Below are 26,579 nucleotides of genomic sequence, written 5' to 3'. Positions count from 1 at the left end.
CGGACACAGCGATGGTGTTTCTACTCTAAATTCTGATTGGATAAGCCAATGTCATAAATTTAGGCAATATCACAGTGTTGTTTCCAATATCAGCAATGGCTCTCTGGTAATGACAGTGACTTGTTTCTTTTGTGAATTAATCAGTGTTTTTAAATGGATCAGTTTAAAGCTATAATAGGTAGTTTTTTCATCACTGGAGGTCGCCTATTCAAAACAAAGACGTAGCTTGATGACTTCTATACCTCCCAGCCATTGGAAGAGAATCGGGATGGGACTCGAGCAGAAATCATGTTCATGGATGAGATTATTAACATTACTATAGTATGAAGCAGCGACAGCGGAGCGGTTGCTAATGAAAGATGAACAGAACACACGCCTCGCAAGCAGTGGAACTTTTATTATGCCGCAGTTGCCGCTTCCGCTTCTTCCAGTCATGATTATGAGGTAATACAGCGCTGTTTATCATATTAGATACATTTGAGTGTGTGGAAAATTATGTTATAACTTTACTCGGTGCATTGTGGCTGCTGTGAGACTCTTGTTGCACACTGCAGTAGGCTAGATCGATTTTAGAATATCATAATAATAAATGCTGGGTGGCTTGTGTTGAAAAATGGCATGCAATTAATTTTAAAACATATTGTATGATGGAGAAAATGCTGTGATAGCTACTTGACAAAATAGTGTTTTTCTCTGAAGCATGGTAAAAACATGGTACTCTCAGAAAATCAAGGAAACTAGATTTAAACAATAAGACTAAACGTGTTGAGCTATGTAACAATAATTCGTTTTCTGTCTATAAATGTAACCAAACAGTTGTTCCCTTGTCTACTAAAGCGTCTTTTGGTGTTTTCATGGTTTCTACAAAAAAAAAAAAACCCGGAAACCGAGTGTTACGCGGCTATGACGCTATTGACAGTCAACTCCTCACACGTCCCATATCCTTAGTTAAAATTGTGATTTTCTCACAATTTACAAATAGTTGGAAACATTTGGAATATTGTAAGTACTCAACCGAACAAAATATATAACGCTGGCCTAGTGGTTTTTGGATATTTTACTGCAAAAATTTTACATATTGTGCCTTTAAAAAACGATTTAATGGCTTTCTCATAAAGACAGTCACTTGTTTAGTTCCTGGATGAATCACTGTTTTTATACAAATCAGTTGAAAAAATGATTCAATGACTCACTTAAAGAGTCAATTGTTTTGTTACTGAATGCATCAGTGTTGAAAATGATTCAAAGACTCATAGTTAGTCACTTTGTTGTTTTGTTCCTGAACAAATCAGTGTTTTTGAACATTCGGTGAATAAATGAAGGCAGTCACTTGTCTTGGAAACCTGCAGAAGGAATAACTAAAAAATCCAGACTGACGTTAATGATAAAAACAATAAAAAGTCTGTTAGACTGTATATGAGCAATTTTAGAATGCCACTCAACCGATCAGATTTGAGGACCAGACCTAACTTTTTTAAATAAAAGAAAAAATGACTTAAAGTGCACCTTCAATAAGAAACGAATAGCACATAATTAGAAATCAGCTGTACTATAATCAATTACATTGGCCATTTATATTGCCAAGATAACATTTTTCACCATTTTACCCACATGCAGTGACATACTTTGCCTTTTAGGGAACCCCTATAAGAAGCCAGCTCTGCCAGCCTTGAGTAAATAAAGCGTGAATTTCTAATCTGCGGTCCACAAAGTTCATTCAAGGAGTGTGTAATGCTTGCATTTCGAAAAGTAGCACATGCATATTAAGCAGGCACTTAACATTTAAGTACAACAGTCCTTGACCAACGGATCAGTGAAGCATAGAGCCCAGCATATTTGCGCATTCAGCCGGCAGAGAGCAGAGCCTACAGCTACAACTATGGGTTAACCAGTGGCGCCGCAGATGGACTTAGCTCTACCACCATCCCCATGCACAGAGAAGTAGTCCAGGCAGAGCGCAGTGGGGGGAAGTCGCAGCTACGGAGCGAGCAAGAGCGAGCGTGCAAACTGGCCACGTGCTTTTATTTCCTATTTGTCGGGTTCAGGCAGGCAAGCAGGCAGGCGGGCGACAGGCATCACCTACTTGTTACATGGACACGGACATAGACCACAGAGATTTCCTAGATCCGTCAAATTCTTTTCTGCTTCTTTCATGTCCTTATTGATTTGATCCATTCCCTCTTCGATGCGCTCCAGTTGTTCTGATTTATACATTAGTCAATTATGCCCCCAAAAGAAATTAAAGAGTGCGGAAAAGGAACAAGGAGAGAAAGAGAAAGGAAAGGCAAGGAGGAAAAGAGGGACAAAAAGAAAGAGAGAGGCTTAAACATTCACAATGACAAGAGACAGTCAGACAGCAGCAGACAGGTGAAAGCCTTGGACGCTTCACCAGTACCTACTTGTCGCAGGGACATACAAGTCCACAGCATTTGCCTACATCTTTTAAACTTTTCTCAGCTTCCATCATGTCTTTGTTGATATGGTTCATGCCATCTTCAACACGCTCGAGTTGTTCTGGTCAGGACAAAGGGGTGACAGCAATGAAATGAGACTTTGCATCCTGGCAGACAAACGATGATGACAAATGACATCTAAGTTGTCCAGAAACACATCTACTCAAAACGTGTGAGACATTTGAATGATGGCGGTGGGTGGTTCGGTTAGGTCGTGCAGAGAAGATGGTCTATGAGGCGTAGAGTGCATATGCAAATAACAAGTGTCTTTTCATCCCAAATGCATTTACCTGTTTAATTCATGCTCGACTTGACAATTTGCCTCAATTAAATTACAGCAGTAATTAAAGAAATAGTTCATCCCAAAATGAAAATTCTGTCATCATTTATTCACCCTCGTGCTGTTCCAAACCCATATGACATATTTTCCTCCATAGTACACAAAAAGAGGATTTTAAAATATCGCTTTTTCCACATAATAAAAGCAAAAGGGGAATGACTTGGGCTGTCAAGCTCCAAAATCATAAAAAAAAAAGCACTGTAAAAGTATTATCATATTCCATGGAAGAAAAAAAGACATACAGATTCAAAACAACATTTTTGGGTGAAATATTTGTTTTTAAAAAGCAATAAGTTTATGGCTTTAGGGAATCCAGTGGTTGTTGGCATACAGGCTTGGCATGACTAGGCAGTAATTGCAGGAGTGTGAAGTGATGAATTACAAAAACGCATGTTACAGTAGTTTTTATCAAAAACTGTACATTTATAAGTAGTTTAAAATCTTGTCTACTTTTACTTTTACTTGAGTACATTTTAGGTGATGTATCTGTACTTTTACTCTGCTATTTTCCTTTCGTTTGTGGCTGTTACATGCTTGTTTTAATTTTTTATTGTTATACATTCACAAATAACCTGGACTGTGAACATGGGAAATCTTGCAAAATCTCTCGCAGTCAAATGTGACTTTAGAGTAAACAAACATGGCGGACGACGGGCAAGAAGAAATAATGATAATAGTGCTTCCGTCAGCTTGCTTTCTGATTGAGTATCGTTTCGATTCATGTGATAATCTACAGAGTGCTAAGGGTTCCCTTCAGTCAACAGGATTTCTGATTGTAAATTAGTTTAATATGTTAAACATGTTGAATATTTACAATTTGAGATCGCCCCGACGTTCTTCCGAGCAGATTCAATGACTCTTAACACACATCACACCAGGAAAATCTGATATGATAATCTGTAGAACCATCAAGATAATCGGGACTTTACCTTGGATGTATACTGTAAAAAATGACCGTGATTTTAACAGTAAAAGACTGTAAAAATGCTGCGGTGAAAAACTGTCAATTGGTTTACAGAAAGTTTCCGTACTATATACGGTGAATAACTGTAATAGATCTAACGGTACATTTAATGTAATTTTACGGTAAAATACCATTAAATTCACAGTTTTTGGAAGTGAAAAATAACAATTCATTGTAAAATTTACAGTGAAAAACCTTAAATTGACATTCCCACAATTCCCTGCGTGACACTTCACATTTGATATATTTTCGTTGAAATAACTCTGTTTCTTCCTAGTTTTTCTCATTTTTTTCTAATCAGTTATGTACATTAGGGTTTTATGTTACATCTAATGTTGTTAAATTAATGTTTATTGCATTTTTTAAATTTCATGCATGTTACCATGATGGTGTTTAGTGTTTGTGTGAATGACACTGTGTGCACCTTCTATATATTAGTATTGTCCTCCTCAGCTTGTGGAAAAGCTGCTTGTGATGAACTTTGATTCATCATGTGACTCTTATCACCACTGTGTTTGGTGACTGTCAGTGTATTATAAAGGTACCAAACAGATATTAGTACTTCATTAGGTTGGTAAATTAACATTATATCAGTTAATGAAATACGTTATTTTACCGTAAATTTAACAGATTTTTTTTTTTAAGTTGCTACTGTATTTTTTACGGTAAAGTTCTGGAAACCACAGCTGCCGTTTTTTTACCGTAAATTTTACTGGGATTTTTTTTACAGTGTAGGCCTAAAATCGGCCAAATTATCTTGTAGTTTATGGGTGCCTTATAGGTTAGCCTATCTACAGGGTCTCAATTTGGTGAGAACTTGCAGGTATTGCGTACAATGTTAACTCTCTCAAGTGCCACGTTCATAATGTGTGGAATTCCCACTCCCATTTATTTACTTCAGCATATAGAGAGACGCGTGATCTGCATCTCTCCATCACGTGCGTCCTGAAGCAGTCGGCAGCTCATTGTCTCGTAATGAGTTTAGTATGACAAAAAGTGTGTTGGGGACATTCTAAAATGATTAATGTGGAAAACCATGGCTTAATATACTGAAATTGGAGGACCAAATTCAGAACCCTATTGATGCCCCATGGTATTATCTCTGTCAGCGTGTGATGCGATCAAACTACAAACAATGTTTTATGTTTTATTCATTTCATACAAATTTGCCTTCATTTAACAAGTGCACTTTCACAAAAACATTTTTTAAACTCAACATTTTTTGTTCCATTCAGTTGTGGACACTGCCTATAGAGCAGCTTATTTGCCGAGATCGCCACAATGAATTTCATGTTTGTATAGTTTTTAAATAAGCTGCTCTTACTCAAGTAGTTTTTTTTTGGACAATTACATATTTTGTTTGTCTATTTTTTGAAAAGTAATTGTAATTTTACTTGAGTATATTTTACTGAGTATATCTTTCCACCCCTTGAGTAATTGAGCCACCCTGTCTGAGCTAAACTGGAAAAAGAAAAAAAAAACAACAGTCAGGATGTTTGTGAACATGGCATCATGAGCAAATGCTGAGAAAGAGAGAAGATGATCAGAAACAGAACCAAAATAAAGAGCAAAAGAGAATGAAATATGAAGCATAAGTATTAGTTATTGTGTGGTAAGGGGAAGTAGTCTGAAGAATGTAATGGTTGATCATTCATGAACTGAAATGAACAACTGACTGAAGGGATAAACATTCCTTTAGGGCTTTAGAAAACTGTAAAATCCCTGGGGGAGCAAAACAGATGTTGCAATTTTATGAAAATGAATGACAATTATAAGATTCACTTTTAAATGTCTGTTCATCTGCCCTTAATTGTATTCCTCTTAGCTAGTTTAAAAACAACTGACATGGTGTGAGGTTACTACCTTATAGCGACAAAAAGAAAAATGGCTAATTGGGCTTTGCTGCTAATCCCATGAGCAGCAGCGTGACTGAAGAAAGAGGGGGAAGGGGATGAGAAAGAGACTGTGAGGGACTGGTCTCTTCATTGGCTGATAGTGATGTATTCACTTTTTTGCATGTAAGTGGAAGAACACCAGAGCCAATAGTGTGATGGCACACAGACTGTGGCGCATCTACCTGCATCTTGCTGCTTTAGTGCATTTCCAAACAACTAAGAAATTAACTAGGATGGCCGAATGGTTAAGGCATTGGACTTAAGATCCAATAAACTGATGATCTTGTGGGTTCGATTGCCATTCCTGGTAAAAGAATTATAATTTCTGTTTAATAATGTCAGAAAATGGTACTGATAAAATCAACAGTACCCTTTCAAATGGACGAGAATAGGCTGGCAAATGTGGCTGCCATGACAAGGACAATTAATTGAAACATATTAGCTTACAATACAGTGAGCTTTGATCTCCAATAGACCAATGTCCTTGTGGGTTCAAACCCCACTTCTGGTAACAAACATCTATTCTAGCATGAATTAGTTCAGGAATTCTGCTTTGCATTATAAAGAAAACAGAATTTTGAATGGATATCAAATGAACAATTTCAACATCTACAAACTACTGAAAGTGACCAGGATGGCCGAGTGGTTAAGGCGTTCGACTTAAGATCCAATGGACGAATGTCCTCGTGGGTTCAAACCCCACTCCTGGTAGCAAATGTCTGATCTAATATTAATTAGTGCAGGAATTCTGCTTTGCATTATAAAGAAAACAGAATTTTGAATATATATGAAAGGAGCAATTTCGACATCTACAACCTATCAAATGTGACCAGGATGGCCGAGTGGTTAAGGCGTTGGACTTAAGATCCAATGGACGAATGTCCTCGTGGGTTCAAACCCCACTCCTGGTAGCAAATGTCTGTTCTAATGTTAATTAGTTCAGGAATTCTGCTTTGCATTATAAAGAAAACAGAATTTTGAATGTATATTACAGGACCAATTTCGACATCTACAACCTGCCGAAAGCGACCAGGATGGCCGAGTGGTTAAGGCGTTGGACTTAAGGTCCAATGGACGAATGTCCTTATGGGTTCAAACCCCACTCCTGGTAGCAAATGTCTGTTCTAATGTTAATTAGTTCAGGAATTCTGCTTTGCATTATAAAGAAAACAGAATTTTGAATGTATATTACAGGAGCAATTTCGACGTCTACAACCTATCAAACGCGACCAGGATGGCCGAGTGGTTAAGGCGTTGGACTTAAGATCCAATGGACGAATGTCCTCGTGGGTTCAAACCCCACTCCTGGTAACAAACATCTATTCTGGCATGATTTAGTTTGGGAAATCTGCTTTGCATTATAAAGAAAACAGAATTTTGAATGTATATTACAGGAGCAATTTCGACGTCTACAACCTATCAAACGCGACCAGGATGGCTGAGTGCTTAAGGCGTTGGACTTAAGGTCCAATGGACGAATGTCCTCGTGGGTTCAAACCCCACTCCTGGTAGCAAATGTCTGTTCTAATGTTAATTAGTTCAGGAATTCTGCTTTGCATTATAAAGAAAACAGAATTTTGAATGTATTACAGGAGCAATTTCGACATCTACAACCTATCAAACGCGACCAGGATGGCTGAGTGCTTGAGGCGTTGGACTTAAGATCCAATGGACGAATGTCCTCGTGGCTTCAAACCCCACTCCTGGTAACAAACATCTCTTCTAATATTCATTAGTTCAGGAATTTTGCATTATAAAGAAAACAGAATTTTGAATATATATGAAAGGAGCAATTTCGACATCTACAACCTAACAAACGTGACCAGGATGGCCGAGTGGTTAAGGCGTTGGACTTAAGATCCAATGGACGAATGTCCTCGTGGGTTCAAACCCCACTCCTGGTAGCAAATGTCTATTCTAATGTTAATTAGTTCAGGAATTCTGCTTTGCATTATAAAGAAAACAGAATTTTGAATATATATTACAGGAGCAATTTCGACATCTACAACCTATCGAACGCGACCAGGATGGCCGAGTGGTTAAGGCGTTGGACTTAAGATCCAATGGACGAATGTCCTCATGGGTTCAAACCCCACTCCTGGTAACAAACATCTATTCTGGCATGATTTAGTTTGGGAAATCTGCTTTGCATTATAAAGAAAACAGAATTTTGAATGTATATTACAGGAGCAATTTCGACGTCTACAACCTATCAAATGCGACCAGGATGGCCGAGTGGTTAAGGCGTTGGACTTAAGATCCAATGGACGAATGTCCTCGTGGGTTCAGACCCCCCTCCTGGTAACAAACATCTATTCTGGCATGATTTAGTTCAGGAATTCAGCTTTGCATTATAAAGAAAACAGAATTTTGAATGTATTACAGGAGCAATTTCGACATCTACAACCTATCAAACGCGACCAGGATGGCTGAGTGCTTAAGGCGTTGGACTTAAGATCCAATGGACGAATGTCCTCGTGGCTTCAAACCCCACTCCTGGTAACAAACATCTCTTCTAATATTCATTAGTTCAGGAATTTTGCATTATAAAGAAAACAGAATTTTGAATGTATATCAAAGGAGCAATTTCGACATCTACAACCTTTCAAACGTGACCAGGATGGCCGAGTGGTTAAGGCGTTGGACTTAAGATCCAATGGACGAATGTCCTCGTGGGTTCAAACCCCACTCCTGGTAGCAAATGTCTATTCTAACGTTAATTAGTTCAGGAATTCTGCTTTGCATTATAAAGAAAACAGAATTTTGAATATATATGAAAGGAGCAATTTCGACATCTACAACCTAACAAACGTGACCAGGATGGCCGAGTGGTTAAGGCGTTGGACTTAAGATCCAATGGACGAATGTCCTCGTGGGTTCAAACCCCACTCCTGGTAGCAAATGTCTATTCTAATGTTAATTAGTTCAGGAATTCTGCTTTGCATTATAAAGAAAACAGAATTTTGAATATATATTACAGGAGCAATTTCGACATCTACAACCTTTCAAACATGACCAGGATGGCCGAGTGGTTAAGGCGTTGGACTTAAGATCCAATGGACAAATGTCCTCATGGATTCAAACCCCACTCCTGGTAGCAAATGTCTATTCTAATGTTTATTAGTTCAGGAATTCTGCTTTGCATTATAAAGAAAACAGAATTTTGAATGTATATCAAAGGAGCAATTTCGACATCTACAACCTACCTAAAGCGACCAGGATGGCCGAGTGGTTACGGCGTTGGACTTAAGGTCCAATGGACGAATGTCCTCGTGGCTTCAAACCCCACTCCTGGTAACAAACATCTCTTCTAATATTCATTAGTTCAGGAATTTTGCATTATAAAGAAAACAGAATTTTGAATGTATATCAAAGGAGCAATTTCGACATATGCAACCTTTCAAACGTGACCAGGATGGCCGAGTGGTTAAGGCGTTGGACTTAAGGTCCAATGGACGAATGTCCTCGTGGGTTCAAACCCCACTCCTGGTAGCAAATGTCTATTCTAATGTTAATTAGTTCAGGAATTCTGCTTTGCATTATAAAGAAAACAGAATTTTTAATATATATTACAGGAGCAATTTCGACATCTACAACCTATCGAAAGCCACCAGGATGGCCGAGTGGTTAAGGCGTTGGACTTAAGATCCAATGGACGAATGTCCTCGTGGGTTCAAACCCCACTCCTGGTAACAAACATCTCTTCTGGCATGATTTAGTTTGGGAATCTGCTTTGCATTATAAAGAAAACAGAATTTTGAATGTATATTAAAGGGGCAATTTCGACGTCTACAACCTATCAAATGCGACCAGGATGGCCGAGTGGTTAAGGCGTTGGACTTAAGATCCAATGGACGAATGTCCTCGTGGGTTCAAACCCCACTCCTGGTAGCAAATGTCTATTCTAATATTAATTAGTTCAGGAATTCTGCTTTGCATTATAAAGAAAACAGAATTTTGAATGTATATCAAAGGAGCAATTTCGACATCTACAACCTACAAAGCGACCAGGATGGCCGAGTGGTTAAGGCGTTGGACTTAAGGTCCAATGGACGAATGTCCTCGTGGGTTCAAACCCCACTCCTGGTAACAAATGTCTGATCTAATATTAATTAGTGCAGGAATTCTGCTTTGCATTATAAAGAAAACAGAATTTTGAATGTATATTAGAGGAGCAATTTCGACGTCTACAACCTATCAAACGCGACCAGGATGGCCGAGTGGTTAAGGCGTTGGACTTAAGATCCTAATGGACGAATGTCCTCGTTGGTTCAAACCCCACTCCTGGTAACAAACATCTCTTCTAATATTCATTAGTTCAGGAATTTTGCATTATAAAGAAAACAGAATTTTGAATATATATGAAAGGAGCAATTTCGACATCTACAACCTAACAAATGTGACCAGGATGGCCGAGTGGTTAAGGCGTTGGACTTAAGATCCAATGGACGAATGTCCTCGTGGGTTCAAACCCCACTCCTGGTAGCAAATATCTGTTCTAATGTTAATTAGTTCAGGAATTCTGCTTTGCATTATAAAGAAAACAGAATTTTGAATGTATATTACAGGAGCAATTTCGACGTCTACAACCTATCAAACGCGACCAGGATGGCAGAGTGGTTTAGGCGTTGGACTTAAGATCCAATGGACGAACGTCCTCGTGGGTTCAAACCCCACTCCTGGTAACAAATGTCTGATCTAATATTAATTAGTGCAGGAATTCTGCTTTGCATTATAAAGAAAACAGAATTTTGAATATATATGAAAGGAGCAATTTCGACATCTACAACCTATCAAAGGCGACCAGGATGGCTGAGTACTTATGGCGTTGGACTTAAGATCCAATGGACGAATGTCCTCATGGGTTCAAACCCCACTCCTGGTAGCAAATATCTGTTCTAATGTTAATTAGTTCAGGAATTCTGCTTTGCATTATAAAGAAAACAGAATTTTGAATATATATGAAAGGAGCAATTTCGACATCTACAAACTGACAAATGTGACCAGGATGGCCGAGTGGTTAAGGAGTTGGACTTAAGATCCAATGGACGAATGTCCTCGTGGGTTCAAACCCCACTCCTGGTAACAAACATCTATTCTGGCATGATTTAGTTTGGGAAATCTGCTTTGCATTATAAAGAAAACAGAATTTTGAATATATATGAAAGGAGCAATTTCGACATCTACAACCTCACAAATGTGACCAGGATGGCCGAGTGGTTAAGGCGTTGGACTTAAGATCCAATGGACGAATGTCCTCGTGGGTTCAAACCCCACTCCTGGTAGCAAATATCTGTTCTAATGTTAATTAGTTCAGGAATTCTGCTTTGCATTATAAAGAAAACAGAATTTTGAATATATATGAAAGGAGCAATTTCGACATCTACAACCTGACAAATGTGACCAGGATGGCCGAGTGATTAAGGAGTTGGACTTAAGATCCAATGGACGAATGTCCTCGTGGGTTCAAACCCCGCTCCTGGTAACAAACATCTATTCTGGCATGATTTAGTTTGGGAATCTGCTTTGCATTATAAAGAAAACAGAATTTTGAATATATATGAAAGGAGCAATTTAGACATCTACAACCTAACAAATGTGACCAGGATGGCCGAGTGGTTAAGGCGTTGGACTTAAGATCCAATGGACGAATGTCCTCGTGGGTTCAAACCCCACTCCTGGTAGCAAATGTCTATTCTAATATTAATTAGTGCAGGAATTCTGCTTTGCATTATAAAGAAAACAGAATTTTGAATATATATGAAAGGAGCAATTTCGACATCTACAACCTCACAAATGTGACCAGGATGGCCAAGTGGTTAAGGCGTTGGACTTAAGTTCCAGTGGACGAATGTCCTCGTGGGTTCAAACCCCACTCCTGGTAGCAAATATCTGTTCTAATGTTAATTAGTTCAGGAATTCTGCTTTGCATTATAAAGAAAACAGAATTTTGAATGTATATTACAGGAGCAATTTCGACGTCTACAACCTATCAAACGCGACCAGGATGGCCGAGTGGTTAAGGCGTTGGACTTAAGATCCTAATGGACGAATGTCCTCGTGGGTTCAAACCCCACTCCTGGTAGCAAATGTCTATTCTAATGTTAATTAGTTCAGGAATTCTGCTTTGCATTATAAAGAAAACAGAATTTTGAATGTATATCAAAGGAGCAATTTCGACATCTACAACCTACCTAAAGCGACCAGGATGGCCGAGTGGTTAAGGCGTTGGACTTAAGGTCCAATGGACGAATGTCCTCGTGGGTTCAAACCCCACTCCTGGTAACAAATGTCTGATCTAATATTAATTAGTGCAGGAATTCTGCTTTGCATTATAAAGAAAACAGAATTTTGAATATATATGAAAGGAGCAATTTCGACATCTACAACCTATCAAAGGCGACCAGGATGGCTGAGTACTTATGGCGTTGGACTTAAGATCCAATGGACGAATGTCCTCGTGGCTTCAAACCCCACTCCTGGTAACAAACATCTCTTCTAATTTTCATTAGTTCAGGAATTTTGCATTATAAAGAAAACAGAATTTTGAATGTATATCAAAGGAGCAATTTCGACATCTACAACCTTTCAAACGTGACCAGGATGGCCGAGTGGTTAAGGCGTTGGTCTTAAGATCCAATGGATGAATGTCCACGTGGGTTCAAACCCCACTCCTGGTAGCAAATATCTGTTCTAATGTTAATTAGTTCAGGAATTCTGCTTTGCATTATAAAGAAAACAGAATTTTGAATATATATGAAAGGAGCAATTTCGACATCTACAACCTGACAAATGTGACCAGGATGGCCGAGTGGTTAAGGAGTTGGACTTAAGATCCAATGGACGAATGTCCTCGTGGGTTCAAACCCCGCTCCTGGTAACAAACATCTATTCTGGCATGATTTAGTTTGGGAAATCTGCTTTGCATTATAAAGAAAACAGAATTTTGAATATATATGAAAGGAGCAATTTCGACATCTACAACCTCACAAATGTGACCAGGATGGCCGAGTGGTTAAGGCGTTGGACTTAAGATCCAATGGACAAATGTCCTCGTGGGTTCAAACCCCACTCCTGGTAGCAAATATCTGTTCTAATGTTAATTAGTTCAGGAATTCTGCTTTGCATTATAAAGAAAACAGAATTTTGAATATATATGAAAGGAGCAATTTCGACATCTACAACCTGACAAATGTGACCAGGATGGCCGAGTGGTTAAGGAGTTGGACTTAAGATCCAATGGACGAATGTTCTCGTGGGTTCAAACCCCGCTCCTGGTAACAAACATCTATTCTGGCATGATTTAGTTTGGGAAATCTGCTTTGCATTATAAAGAAAACAGAATTTTGAATATATATGAAAGGAGCAATTTAGACATCTACAACCTAACAAATGTGACCAGGATGGCCGAGTGGTTAAGGCGTTGGACTTAAGATCCAATGGACGAATGTCCTCGTGGGTTCAAACCCCACTCCTGGTAGCAAATGTCTATTCTAATATTAATTAGTGCAGGAATTCTGCTTTGCATTATAAAGAAAACAGAATTTTGAATATATATGAAAGGAGCAATTTCGACATCTACAACCTCACAAATGTGACCAGGATGGCCAAGTGGTTAAGGCGTTGGACTTAAGTTCCAGTGGACGAATGTCCTCGTGGGTTCAAACCCCACTCCTGGTAGCAAATATCTGTTCTAATGTTAATTAGTTCAGGAATTCTGCTTTGCATTATAAAGAAAACAGAATTTTGAATGTATATTACAGGAGCAATTTCGACGTCTACAACCTATCAAACGCGACCAGGATGGCCGAGTGGTTAAGGCGTTGGACTTAAGATCCAATGGACGAATGTCCTCGTGGGTTCAAACCCCACTCCTGGTAGCAAATGTCTATTCTAATGTTAATTAGTTCAGGAATTCTGCTTTGCATTATAAAGAAAACAGAATTTTGAATGTATATCAAAGGAGCAATTTCGACATCTACAACCTACCTAAAGCGACCAGGATGGCCGAGTGGTTAAGGCGTTGGACTTAAGGTCCAATGGACGAATGTCCTCGTGGGTTCAAACCCCACTCCTGGTAACAAATGTCTGATCTAATATTAATTAGTGCAGGAATTCTGCTTTGCATTATAAAGAAAACAGAATTTTGAATATATATGAAAGGAGCAATTTCGACATCTACAACCTATCAAAGGCGACCAGGATGGCTGAGTACTTATGGCGTTGGACTTAAGATCCAATGGACGAATGTCCTCGTGGCTTCAAACCCCACTCCTGGTAACAAATCTCTTCTAATTTTCATTAGTTCAGGAATTTTGCATTATAAAGAAAACAGAATTTTGAATGTATATCAAAGGAGCAATTTCGACATCTACAACCTTTCAAACGTGACCAGGATGGCCGAGTGGTTAAGGCGTTGGTCTTAAGATCCAATGGACGAATGTCCACGTGGGTTCAAACCCCACTCCTGGTAGCAAATATCTGTTCTAATGTTAATTAGTTCAGGAATTCTGCTTTGCATTATAAAGAAAACAGAATTTTGAATGTATATTACAGGAGCAATTTCGACGTCTACAACCTATCAAACGCGACCAGGATGGCCGAGTGGTTAAGGCGTTGGACTTAAGATCCAATGGACGAATGTCCTCGTGGGTTCAAACCCCACTCCTGGTAACAAACATCTATTCTGGCATGATTTAGTTTGGGAAATCTGCTTTGCATTATAAAGAAAACAGAATTTTGAATGTATATTACAGGACCAATTTCGACATCTACAACCTATCAAAAGCGACGAGGATGGCCGAGTGGTTAAGGCGTTGGACTTAAGATCCAATGGACGAATGCCCTCGTGGCTTCAAACCCCACTCCTGGTAACAAACAGCTACCTGTAAATAAAACAGAAGGAATAGTGCTCCTTTGGGATGGTTAAAAACGTAGGCTGGTACCCAGAGGTTGTAGGCTGAAAATGTGATTAATGAGCCACTACTACTGTGGCCTTGAGTTAGACTGACTTCAGGTTGTTACAGCAGAAATGGGCATTTACTTTTTTGTTTTTGTTTTTGTTGTTGTTGTTTTTTAAAGACAGTTTTGATTGCTCCCTTTATATGTCTAGTGAACTGCTAACTGGAAGCCTCCTGAGCTCTAGGAGACTATTGCATTCAGCAATCAGAGCACAACTTTACATATGGGACGTGCTGTTGTTCTGCTCTAAAACTGGAGGCTGAAAGGTGGCGGGATCATTTAAGGTAGGAAATGGATTGTCCTGAGGCAGTCTGAGGAACACAACATTTATAATTTAACACAATAAGAGGAAGGGCTGTATGTTGTTTTGACAGACTAATTAAAATTTCTCTTCCATGTGGAAAGGAGCTATACACTTCTTATTATCCACATAAAACTGAATAAAGCCTCAAGCATTTTAAGGGCTTAATTTATCATAGAAATGTGACTGCTTCTATTAAACCGAGTCACATAATTGATAAATCAATTATTGTTTTATTTTTCATTAAAATGCCTATGCCGTTTGTGGAATTGAGTATGTTTGCATAATTATCCTAAAATAGCAATGAGTGTTAACTGAAAAGTCTTTCACCCCAGGGATTGTACACAGATATATTTCATCTGGTGAAGAGGAGAGCTGTTTGTCATTACCAGCAACATCGATCGTTCAGTTTACCTCTTACATGACTCTCAAAGCTTCACTTTTGACAAGACGGCCTGATGTTTATGATCTTAAATTATGTCTAAATCGTCCTTATGCATAATTTCTTTAATCTGCAAAATAGATAATCTGGAAAAGCATTATGCGTAACCTTTAAGTTAAAATAAGCAAATAAAAATGACTTACTGCACAACCTTATTAAATGATTCCACAGTTTGTTTTTCGCCGTAACTTACCTCCCTGTTCATCCAGCATAACCAAAGTTCTGATACCAGCATCTTTACTCTAATCCATCAAGAATGGCAAAGCAAGAAAAAAGAGGAAATAACAAACAAATGAGAGAAGCCTACAGGTGAAGATGACATTCACACATATTCAGGTCACATATAAGAAGAGAAAAGAACAGCAGGGAATAAAAGAGTATCTCGGTAGAGGACAGACTGTAGCACGCAGTATTATCACAACTATTTGAATCTTCATAAGCGTTTTTTTTTTCTTTTCTCATTTGGCAGGTAATTAAAAGAAGGCTACGAGGTGGCAGACAGTATGGAGCTAAAATTAGTTCAGGATTGTAAACAGAGCATTGGATTGAACTCTGAAGGTACTAGAGGATGTGTGTGCAATATGGTGAGCTGTTCTCTGAGGCACATGTAGCTTCTATTGACCTAAATAAAACAGCTGATTATCTTACTCCGAATCCCACAACACCTCATTATTTTAACTAGATGATCAAGCGCTGCTGTGGTATGTTATCATAGCACCAAGTACGTATAGGAATCTCCTTTTATGAAATGAAACAAAAATTGACTTAATTTAGTCAAACATCCCCAATTATCAGGTGTATCAACTCATTTTATACTAATAATAACAGGTATATGCATTTACTCAGCATTTAAATTGACATGGCATAATGGAAACTGGAAGTGCCTTATATGAAATCAGATGCAAGTACCAGATGGGAACATTATATTTGTTCAGCAGAACAACTTTGAAGTTCATTAGCAACCCAAGTGTGCAATTTTCTTCCAACAACGGCTAAAATGGAGCGGGGGAATGATTTGTTCACAACTTTGAATAACCAATTTCAAGATGTAAATTATTTCATCTGGTACTGTTTTCAGTAACCATCACCAGATATATAGTCAGTAATTTGTTTTGTTTGTTTAAAAGAAATGAATACTTTTATTCAGCAAGAATGCATTAAATTGATCAAAAAATACAATAAAGTCTTTGTAAACACTTCGCAAAAAATATTTCAAATAATATTTGTTATTTCTATTCAACAAAAGAACAGAAAAAAAATTAAGCTGCACAACTGTTTTCAACATTCATAATACTAATAAATGTTTCACCAAATCAGCATATAGACCACTTTGGAGCAGACGTCACAATTACGTCACTTGCAGCTGCGCGCGCATACTGGTTGCAGAATAATAGCGGTAGCAATTGAAGGAAAATGTGCAAAATCCACAGAAAAAGAGAAAAATGTTTTGTTGTGCCTCTGGATGTTGGAATCGGAATGCAAAAAATATAGTCTTCATTTTTAAAGAAAACCATCGTTAAAAACGTCCTTTGAAGATAAACAGAGACGTTTCACAGACTGGACTGATGACACCTGCAAGGATTAGTCTACTATTAAAGCAGGAATTTGATGTAAACAGTAAGTGTACATAATATTCACATATGCAGTTCAGAGGACATACATACATAGCAGTTACATCATGAAATAATTATAATTAAAATAATTTAAACCTATAGTATTTTACATAGATAACTTTTAAACATAATAATTTTTATTTCACAATTCTGACTTTTTTTTCTTGCATTTGCGTGTTTATTACTCCCAGTTCGGACTTTATAACTCGCAATTGTGAGTTTATTTCACAATTCTGAGGGGGAAAAAGTCAGAATTGCGGGATTTGCAATTCAGAAAAGACAGAATAACGAGTATATCTGACAATTCTGTTTTTCTTTGTAAGAAATGTGAGATGTAAACTCAGATTTGCGAGAAATAAAAGTCAGAATTGTGAGATATAAACTCGAAATTAACTTTTTTTATTCTTTTATTTCGTGGCTTCCATAGACTTCTACTGCTCAACTGTCATTTTCTGCAACCAGCTAGGCTCCGCCCACAAAAAACGTCATCGCTGTTTGCAAACACCAAATTGGTCTATTAGACTCATTTCTGAAGGATCATGTGACACCGAAGACTGGAGTAATGATACTGAAAATTCAGCTTTGCCATCATAGGAATACTTTATTTTTTAAAAATATATTAAAATACAGAACAGTTATTTTAAATTTATGTTAATGTTTAAAGTGTTTTTAAAGTTATTATAATAATATTTCACAATATTACTGTTTTTACTGTATTTCTGATCAAATAAATGCAGCCTTGTTGAGCATAAGAGACTTCTTTCAAAATCATTACAAAATCTTATTGATTTTGAACATCAGTTACATCATTTGAACAAATATTATCAGAATATATTCTGATATAATTTAACATCCCTCAGAAAACCTTGAAAAAAAGACCAAAAACAGCTGAAAAGCTGTATAACCTCCACACCAAATACTTAAAAAGTTAGCAAATAAAAAATACTTAGATGCAAATACTTAGATGCATGTTCAAAAAGCAGCTTGCACAATAGATTTCTTACAAAAATACTTTATTCAGAGGCCAAATGCAACTTGTATAAATGTAAAAAAAGCTATTTGTGTATAATTTCTGCATAATTTTTGTACATTGTTTTATAATTGTGTGTAATTGTTTTTTTTTTTGCACAGTCTTATGAATGTTAGTGTATACACGTTTTTAGCTATTGAGCTATATTTTAGCTATATATATATTTCAAATCAATATTTTGTGTACAGTTATTTAATTTAATAGCATTGCAGACTCGCTCTCTTTTCATACAAATGCAGCTGCTGCCATTTTGTGACTATTGTTTTGTTCACTGTAAGATAACAAACAGGTACGATTTTAAATCAGTTTAATCTCAGATCAATATGTCTTATCCCCATACTTATTTATGTGGTGAAATGCCGTGTAATATGTGGTATGAGTGTACCGTATCTCTTAAATGCGCTTCTAGTTTGAACTTGCCGCTTGCTAGCAACTGCTCTCTCTGCGGAAGCTTTGCGTTTAAAGAGCTAATAAAATATTTTGACTCAGATCAATATTTCGTGTCTAATTATTTATTTATGTGGCAAGGAGCCATATAATAAGCGGGATAATTCAGCCGGTTGTTATCTCCACATAACAACCGGCTGGATGTACATTATCCCTTACTTACAACACTGATGACGATGTGGATCGAAAACATTTTGTCTTTGCATTTGGCCTCTAAATAAAGTATCTTCTACTATTATGTGTGCAAGCTCCTCTTCTTGTTGAACTTTAAAATAATAAAAAAAGAAACCATATAATTTAAATATTTTCTATCACACTGAAACTAAAATTTCAGGTCTAGGTCAGTTTTCTGGTCTTTATAATGCCAAACCAACCACAATCTTTTCTGAACAGTATCTCCACATGTGGGGTCAGGAGTTTTTGATCCCTATTAGACACTAGAAAGACTCGTTTTCTCTCCTGCGTCTCACCACTGCCCTATCAGTAACACATATATGGAGTTTCTCTGAAATCATTATTGATTTTTATCACAGAGCGGAAATTTGGTGCTATTTCACTGTCTCGATTTCTGACCTTCAGAGGCCATGAAAACAAGCAGTGAAACAACCTCTTTGTAAAAACGACCTCCACATACAACTTTCATATACAGCCAAACTGAGTTCGAATATGTCCTAGTGTATAATTTCCAGTTTTCCACTATTACTCAGTTAAGTTAATATCTTACCTCTTCAACCAGCTGCAGCATGCGGCGAGTACTCTCCAAAGACTGTAGAAAGAAAAATATACTTATTATTACTCACAATAACCACAACAGCTAATGTGATCCTGCTTGTTTTTCATATTGTTATTTGAATGCTATGTGTTCAGCACTACAGTTGGTACAAGGCCATAATGTTCATAATATCAGTTCTGACAGCATGTTACTAATGGCTGCCAAGTTCAGACTGAGCTGAATGTACAGCCATTTCTCTTTCCCCTCCCTTCCTTCCTGTTCCTTCAAAGAAAGCTCAAGATAGTATTATCCACTCATGAATATTTAAAGCTCTCCCATTCCAGTCTAGTGTATATATCTGAGCTGAAGAAATATGACTGTGCAGCGCCACAGGACGCTCAATAGCAGGCTGGGATTAAAGATCATTATTGTGATCTTGATTTTCTTTTTAGAAAGCTATCATCAAACGCCATACCATATATCATATGGAACCATACACCACCTAGACATTGTGAGGCCTTGAAGGTGAAGTGTGTAATTTTTTCAATGTTAATACCGTTTCCTATGCTATTTTTACAACTAGAAGTCATTCTAACTCATCATCAGGTCCTCCAGAAAAATAGTCGACTAGCAAGTAATAACTCGTCACATGCATATCTCCTTCACTGTGGGGGCGTCTCTCTTACATTTTGGCTTCAAATTAACCCACTCCCAGACCATTTCAGAACTCATGCTTATTGTGTATGCAAAATCACATTCACTTAATTTCAAATGTATTAGCTGAGTGTTTTGGACACATGTCTGGAAACAATTATATTTTATAATTCGTTTTAGTGCCTCTAGTGGTGCATACATTGCATACTTAACCTTCAAGCAGCAGTTGGGGAAGCTACTCTGAAACTGTAGTATGACAAGCTACAAGCAACTCATAAGTCAAAGTAGTCAAGATACAGTCAAGCTACCCTTCTACGAAAAAGTAGTTAGCTACCCTACAAGATACAAGATTGTATATTACAAATAACTGAATAATTGTTAATGAAGAATGTTTTAAGTTAAAGATTTGGGGTTAAAACAATGTAATGCAATACACTTGTATTGTTTTATCTTGTAAACTATCCAAAGACATACACAATACACAAAAATATATATCTTAAACTGACTGTCAAAGTCAAAGAGCAAAACTGCAACAAATGTAAGATCATTGCAATAACAAAATGCATGCAACATAAACAGAGCTGCTCTGAGACGCACAACATACTAAACTATCTACATATTTAAATAAATCATAGCCTTTGTCGTATGATAAATGCATACTAAGCCATATCACAAATTCGTTTTTTGTTCTATTGACAGATGCTTTGCCAAAGCAATGCATGCGGCAAAACACAACGTAAGTGATCTTTTAGGTTCATTACAAAATTGCGGAGAGACAGTTTAGTCTATAAGAAATACTGATTCATTAATGTAATTAAAACAGAAATACACATTGGATATAGAGTGCAATAAAGCATGACAATTATTCTATTACTCTCCTGTATGTGTGTCCTAAAATTAGTGCTTGAAGACTTCGATGCAGATAGTGTTTTATCTTTGGTTTGCATAGATTACATACAAAAGTGTAACCTTTACCAGTCAATTCAGGTGAAATATCAACCCACTGGTCCTTTACGTAATCATCACACGATTTCTTCTCAGTGAACCGTAAAGCCGCAAGAGCCATGATATAACAATATATTAGCTACTGGAAAAGCTACACTTTTTTAAAATCAACTGAGCTACTGTCAAGCTACTGAAAATTATAGTTAAGTTAGTAGTGTCGCTACTTGTAGTTAGCAACTTTTTAAGTCACTGTGATTTTGCCAAGTAAGACATGTTCCTGAATCAACATATTTTGTTGATCCTGGAACAACATTCCTTTCTGAATATTTAGTTCTAACCCTTAAACCGAACCCTACGTTTAATCAGAGGGCAAAGATAGGTGAATAAGAATGGTGCAGAACCCCTTAACCTTTGTTGTAAGCCTAAACTCAACATAAACTGTAAACTTGTTCCTCAAAATTGATTGGTTGATTGGAATGTTGTTCCAGGATCAACAAAGATGTTGATCCAAGAACATGATGGACTTAGTGGTAAAACAAAAATTATATTAATTTTGGACTGATTGAGATAAAAAGTGCTTTTCTTATAAGGATAGTTCACCCCAAAAAAAACTCATTCAACCTCAAGTTTGTCCCAAACCCATATCACTTTATTTCCTCTGTGAACACAGAAAAAGATATTTTGAAGAAAAACGTTCATACAATGAAAGGTAATGGGGTCCAGTGTTGTTTTGTGCTTCATTTACTTTCATTTTATGGACAATATATTCTTGAAAATATCTTCATTTGTTGCATGCAGGTTTGGAATGATATGAGGGTGTGAGTTTTATTTCTGGGTAGACTCTAAAGTCTTTTTGTGTCAATATAACATAGTAAAATAATCAAGGACCTATGTGCACTGGCCATGTTAATAATAATCCCATGTGCACTAAAATTTTGATGACATGGTCAATCACCTGTGTTAACCCTCCCACATGGAGTTGTGTGTCAAAGTTCTGATTGTTCAGCAGGGGACCAGTGTGATTACAGGTCTATCAAAGCTAGTGCAGAACCCCCACTGGGCAGGTGCTGTGAGGAAGGGCTGTTTCTGTCTGAAACGAGTGCGTGTGGAGAACCTCTCACTGATCGCCACTGCTTCTGCCTGGTAACTAAGCAGCCTCCCCTGCACCATGACAAATGGATGAGCAGCCTTAATATAGAGCTGCTTCTTTTTGCATAAAACGGATTTTATTAATTCAGAGATGCTCTTTAGAGTGGTTCTGTCTTCTACTGCACGTCTGGAAGTCACGGTGTGTTCATTCTCCTTCATGCTGGGACGGGTCTATTTATATACAGATGCTGTCGTATTTAGGTTTTATTTTTAGACTTGTGCCGCCCATGGAGGTTGAAGGTGTACTTACCTCATCAGCCAGCTGATCAGCTTTGGCCTGCATGTCCGTCAGCTCATTGCGCATGTCCGAATCATCTGCCATGGCTGTTGGAGGGATGAGGTACTCGCCTCTAAACGGGAAGTGTAGCTCTTACTTAAAGGCTGGAAAAGAGATGAAAAATGCTTCGTGTTAGGCTATGTCAACAAAGACACACCGAAACGAGTACTCCAGAGAGATCTGGTACAGCAGTGTGCTGAAAAGTTCAATAACCTATTGTTGAATGAACAATCAGAATTTATAAGTGACTCACAAAGAGCTGTGCATCACATGAATGTGCATCACATTTTATTTAATTTTTCACTGAAGACAATGATCGGGCAAGTATTGTGTGGCAGTCAATATATTCAGACTCGTTCTCAGAAACTGACTCATCAATTCAAGGACTCAGGTTTCTCAAAGCTTACAAAAGAGAGAGAGAAAGATAGAGATATTCTGAGAATTACATTATGAATCATTGCTACTACAGAAAATACTGCAGTCCAGTCGACATAAAATCAAAACTGACCATATTAATTTTCTAAATACACATTCCTGATCTTATTGTGCACAATTTATTATTTTAAAGAAGAAAAAAGACGCATATGAAACAACTTTCTCTTTGGCTGATGTCAAATTATGATGGATAAAATTAAGCACCCTACATAGTCAAAAATACATCTGACAACAGATAAAACAGATAAAATGGGTCATTAATACCTTTTAATGTTGACTTGAAAGACAAATGCTCTATCTAGAATGACCACAGGGTCATTTTAAAGAGTGTTCACTGAAATTATACATATGTCACAACCGTCTGTGTTAAGGGTCTTGAATGCTTTCATAAATGCCACAGTGTGTCTCATGTACCTTGAGATAATTTATTCTTTTCACTGAAACTCAGGCTTGCACAAACATATAATATGCTTTATTATCTAGTTTAAATGTAGAAAAGCATTGGATACAAGTGTGTAATGTTGGCTACAGCATCATCTTGGCATCCTGGCACTGGCATGTTTCCCTGATATTCCTCATCTCCTGGCACAGAAGATGCTTGATCTGCCTACTGTTCATTATCATTCAAAGATTTTGTCAAGATCTACCACTTAAGTAATATACAATGTGTCTCATTAAAGTCACCATGAAATCAAAATGGATGACTAACGATAACCTGTCACTCACATGAGATTGACCAATGGCAAACCACAACTATCCAACTATCTAATCAATTCACAATGGACAAAATCAAGTCCCACCCTAAATATTCTTTCTTGTTCGAGAAGCCGTTTCATCCCAATAAGGAAAACACAACTTTGGTTTCATGCCTTAAACAGCCAATAGATTACAATAAGGAAAACACAACTTTGGTTTCATGCTTTAAACAGCCAATAGATTACATTTTATTTATGCATTCAACACACATATCTATCCAAAACCACTTACAATGCTTTAAAATGAGTAATTTCATGACCTTTGCATTGTTAGCATCATGCCAGTTGAGCTACAGTAACAACAGTCAACACTTTTTTTGTCTGCTTGGTTGGTGCCAAGAATTCATGACCACCAGTCCATGCAATGTTACTTTAATGAAGTGCAAGTTGGCATCAAGTCATGTAAATATATCACCAGAAATCTGCTGGAACTGCTGCCGGTGCTCTCTGTCATTAGGCATTCGTCCTGTGCCAACTGGAAAAGGCAGCAGACCTCTGATACTCCATCTTCTCCCTGGCTGCTCTATATATTTCTCTCTCCGCTTCAGTGGTGAGAGGTCCAGAGAAAAATGAGTAATTAACTTACTCTCTTCTGTATTATAAGACAATTAGATTAACTAAAGAATCGCATTTATACAGAGTGTCAAGCCGAAAGCCTGCTGATCTGTAGCATTAGGCTGGCGCTTGTGGCTTCTTGCTTTTTATTATTCTGTTGTAATGTCCCTCTTTAGTTTTACAAATGAACTAGCTGAACTATTAACAGCCTTGTAAACTCTCAGTAGAATATTAGTAGAGTATTAGTAGACCGTTGGGGATAGGGTTAGTAAATTAACATGACATGTAGTTTGAAAGTAAGGGCATTTTCACACCTATGGGTCATTTGTTTTGTTCCAAAACAGGGACTAAATATGTTACAATGTTGCATTTTCTTCTTGGTTCGGTTCGCTTTCTCAAGGTAACATTTTAAAGCGTACCAAAATGTGTTTATGCAAGTCACAAGTGAGTACAACTGTCCCTTATTAGTCAGATTTTTCTCAGCATCATCCATCAAAATGACTGACAAGTTAGCTCCATGAGCTTATTGTGGCTTTATTTGTAACTGTCACCACACACAAACACTATATGAATGTAGCCATCATTCCCGCTGTTAAATTATATACTACATAACACATAACACTGCAGCAAATTCAAACATGCTCTCTCTGGATCTCCCAGCATTGTCTAGTAGGCTAACTGTGTCGATATGAATGTTATAATGCGGATAGAGCGGGAATCGAGGCTTCGTTGGAACAGCATTCTTGCACAGAGAAGCACAATTATGCAACATTTTAAGATTAAGAGGTGCTCCTTGGTTTTCAACTACGGTAATTAATGTGCTCACTCACAGAATCAGACACTACTGCTTTTTATATAACACATTTCCCGTTATGAATTATGATATTGTTTGGTTCGTTCGTCCGCTGGGTTGGATTGATTTCACACCTCAACCAAACCGCTCCAGAGTTCGTTTGAAAACGTACAGAGGCACCTCTTCAAGGAGGTCTCGGTAAGCTTGTTTGGTCCACTTTTGGTGTGCACCCGAGTGCAAATGCTGCATTCACACCTGCCCAAACGAACCACACCAAGGGAGACAACGAACTCTTGTGCGATTCAACCAAACTAAATGAGGCAGGTGTGAAAGCACCCTTATAGTCAGTAGAATCTCTGTTGGGAACCATCAAAATAAAGTGTTAGCAGATGTTAAGCAGACAGTCTACTAATACTCTAATGAGAGTTGACATCTAGTTGCAATGTTACTTATAGTCAACAGAATGTCTAAAGGGGACCATCAAAATAAAGTGTTATCCTGTTCAATTCCAGACTTTCTGGAACTGATTCCAATTCTGATTCGGAATTGATGGATGTGATTCTTCGATAACAGGCTAATTTTCTTGATAAGTGAAATAAGGGTTTTTAAAGACCAGTGTTCTATAAAGTATAATTTATACTATTATGATTGTTATTATCAAGATAAATATTATCAAATACATAAACCAACAAAAAATGTGGCCTGTAAGGGAATTTTTGGGCAGGCTGAAAATGATTGCAGCAGGTTTTATATATGTTATGATAATTATTCTCCCGTAAACGGATTATAACCCCATGACATTTTAAAATAGTCTTGATAATAAATAACATATTATAATCTCTCCAAAAAATATTGCAGTGTCATATACAGTCTATGATCTGTATAAAAACATTTATATATAAATGAATGGTGAGCCCCATTTCTTCCAACATCTACTCACATAAGCATAGTAGAGGAACTTCATCCTGTCACAGATCCCTTGTTCCCCTGGACTCTATTTCCCATAATCCTCCTGTTTCTACACCTGCACTCACTTCCCTCGTCAGCTCCTCATCAGCACTCATCACCTGCACCTGGACTTAATCATCTGCACTCCCTTTATAATGCACTCACTCCCTGCACTCCTTGTCCGTTCTCTGTTTATGTTAAGTGTATGTTTGGTTACTCCTTGCCCGTGTTGATTAAAGTATTGTCTATAACTGTGGAAATCCGTATCTGCCTCATCTCTACACCACCATACCGTAACAGAAGAACGGACCAATAACGACTGGATTTCCACAGGAAAAAAAAAAAGAAAGGAACAATATGGAGACTTTCCCCGGCTCCCTGGCTCCAGCTCCTCCAACGCCTCTCACCCTGTCATCTGGCGATCGCCTAATCGGGCTCCTGCAGGTAGGTCGTTCGCTGGAGAGGTATGTGGAGGAGTTCGTTGAGCTTGCTTCTTTGTCTGACTGGCCTGAAGCATGTTTGATCTCTCTGTTTCTGGATGGACTAGATGATGACACCATCCGTTTTGGTGAACCCGATTATCGTTTCTCCCTAAGCGAAACTATAAATTCCATTTTTTGGTTAAATGACTCCAAATTTTTTGTCGATTGGGTTCTGGATGGGTGTCTGTCTCTAGTCCATCCAGAAACACGGTTGGCCGGGCCAGTCAGTCAACCTCCGTCTTCCTCCGCATACCCCTCCAGCAAACTCCCTGCCTGCCCCATGCTGGACCCACATGCCTCTACTGGGCCCAGTAAGCGGAGAAGGAGGAAGAAAGCGGCTCCAGTATCTCCAGAGCCCGCTCCAGTATCTCCAGAGCCCGCTCCAGTATCTCCAGAGCCCGCTCCAGTGTCTCCAGAGCCCGCTCCAG

At 37.9% G+C, this 26,579-nt stretch overlaps 1 protein-coding gene and 1 non-coding gene across 3 annotated transcripts in view; one reads left to right on the top strand and one right to left on the bottom strand.

Annotated features, from left to right (window-relative positions):
- snap25b (synaptosome associated protein 25b) overlaps positions 1-26,579 on the bottom strand; it is a 59,358-nt gene that overhangs the window by 9,081 nt on the left and 23,698 nt on the right. The window contains exons 2-5 of one of the 2 annotated variants that reach the window (XM_048190894.1): positions 22,157-22,287; positions 19,171-19,212; positions 15,550-15,598; positions 2,400-2,514 (exon numbers count right to left, since the gene is read on the bottom strand). In XM_048190894.1, coding sequence (XP_048046851.1) covers positions 2,400-2,514; positions 15,550-15,598; positions 19,171-19,212; positions 22,157-22,228 — 278 coding nt within the window. In that variant the 5' untranslated portion in view covers positions 22,229-22,287. Of the gene's footprint in view, positions 1-2,083; positions 2,202-2,399; positions 2,515-15,549; positions 15,599-19,170; positions 19,213-22,156; positions 22,288-26,579 lie in introns of both variants that reach the window. The other variant, XM_048190893.1, reaches the window with a different exon arrangement.
- trnal-uaa lies at positions 12,650-12,732 on the top strand. The gene has a single exon. It is a non-coding gene; the product is annotated as a tRNA-Leu (tRNA).

This window comes from Megalobrama amblycephala, linkage group LG5, assembly GCF_018812025.1.
Source record: "Megalobrama amblycephala isolate DHTTF-2021 linkage group LG5, ASM1881202v1, whole genome shotgun sequence".
NCBI lineage: Eukaryota > Metazoa > Chordata > Actinopteri > Cypriniformes > Xenocyprididae > Megalobrama > Megalobrama amblycephala.
Note: the sequence above shows the minus strand (reverse complement) of the source record. Positions and strands in the feature narration are given on the sequence as shown.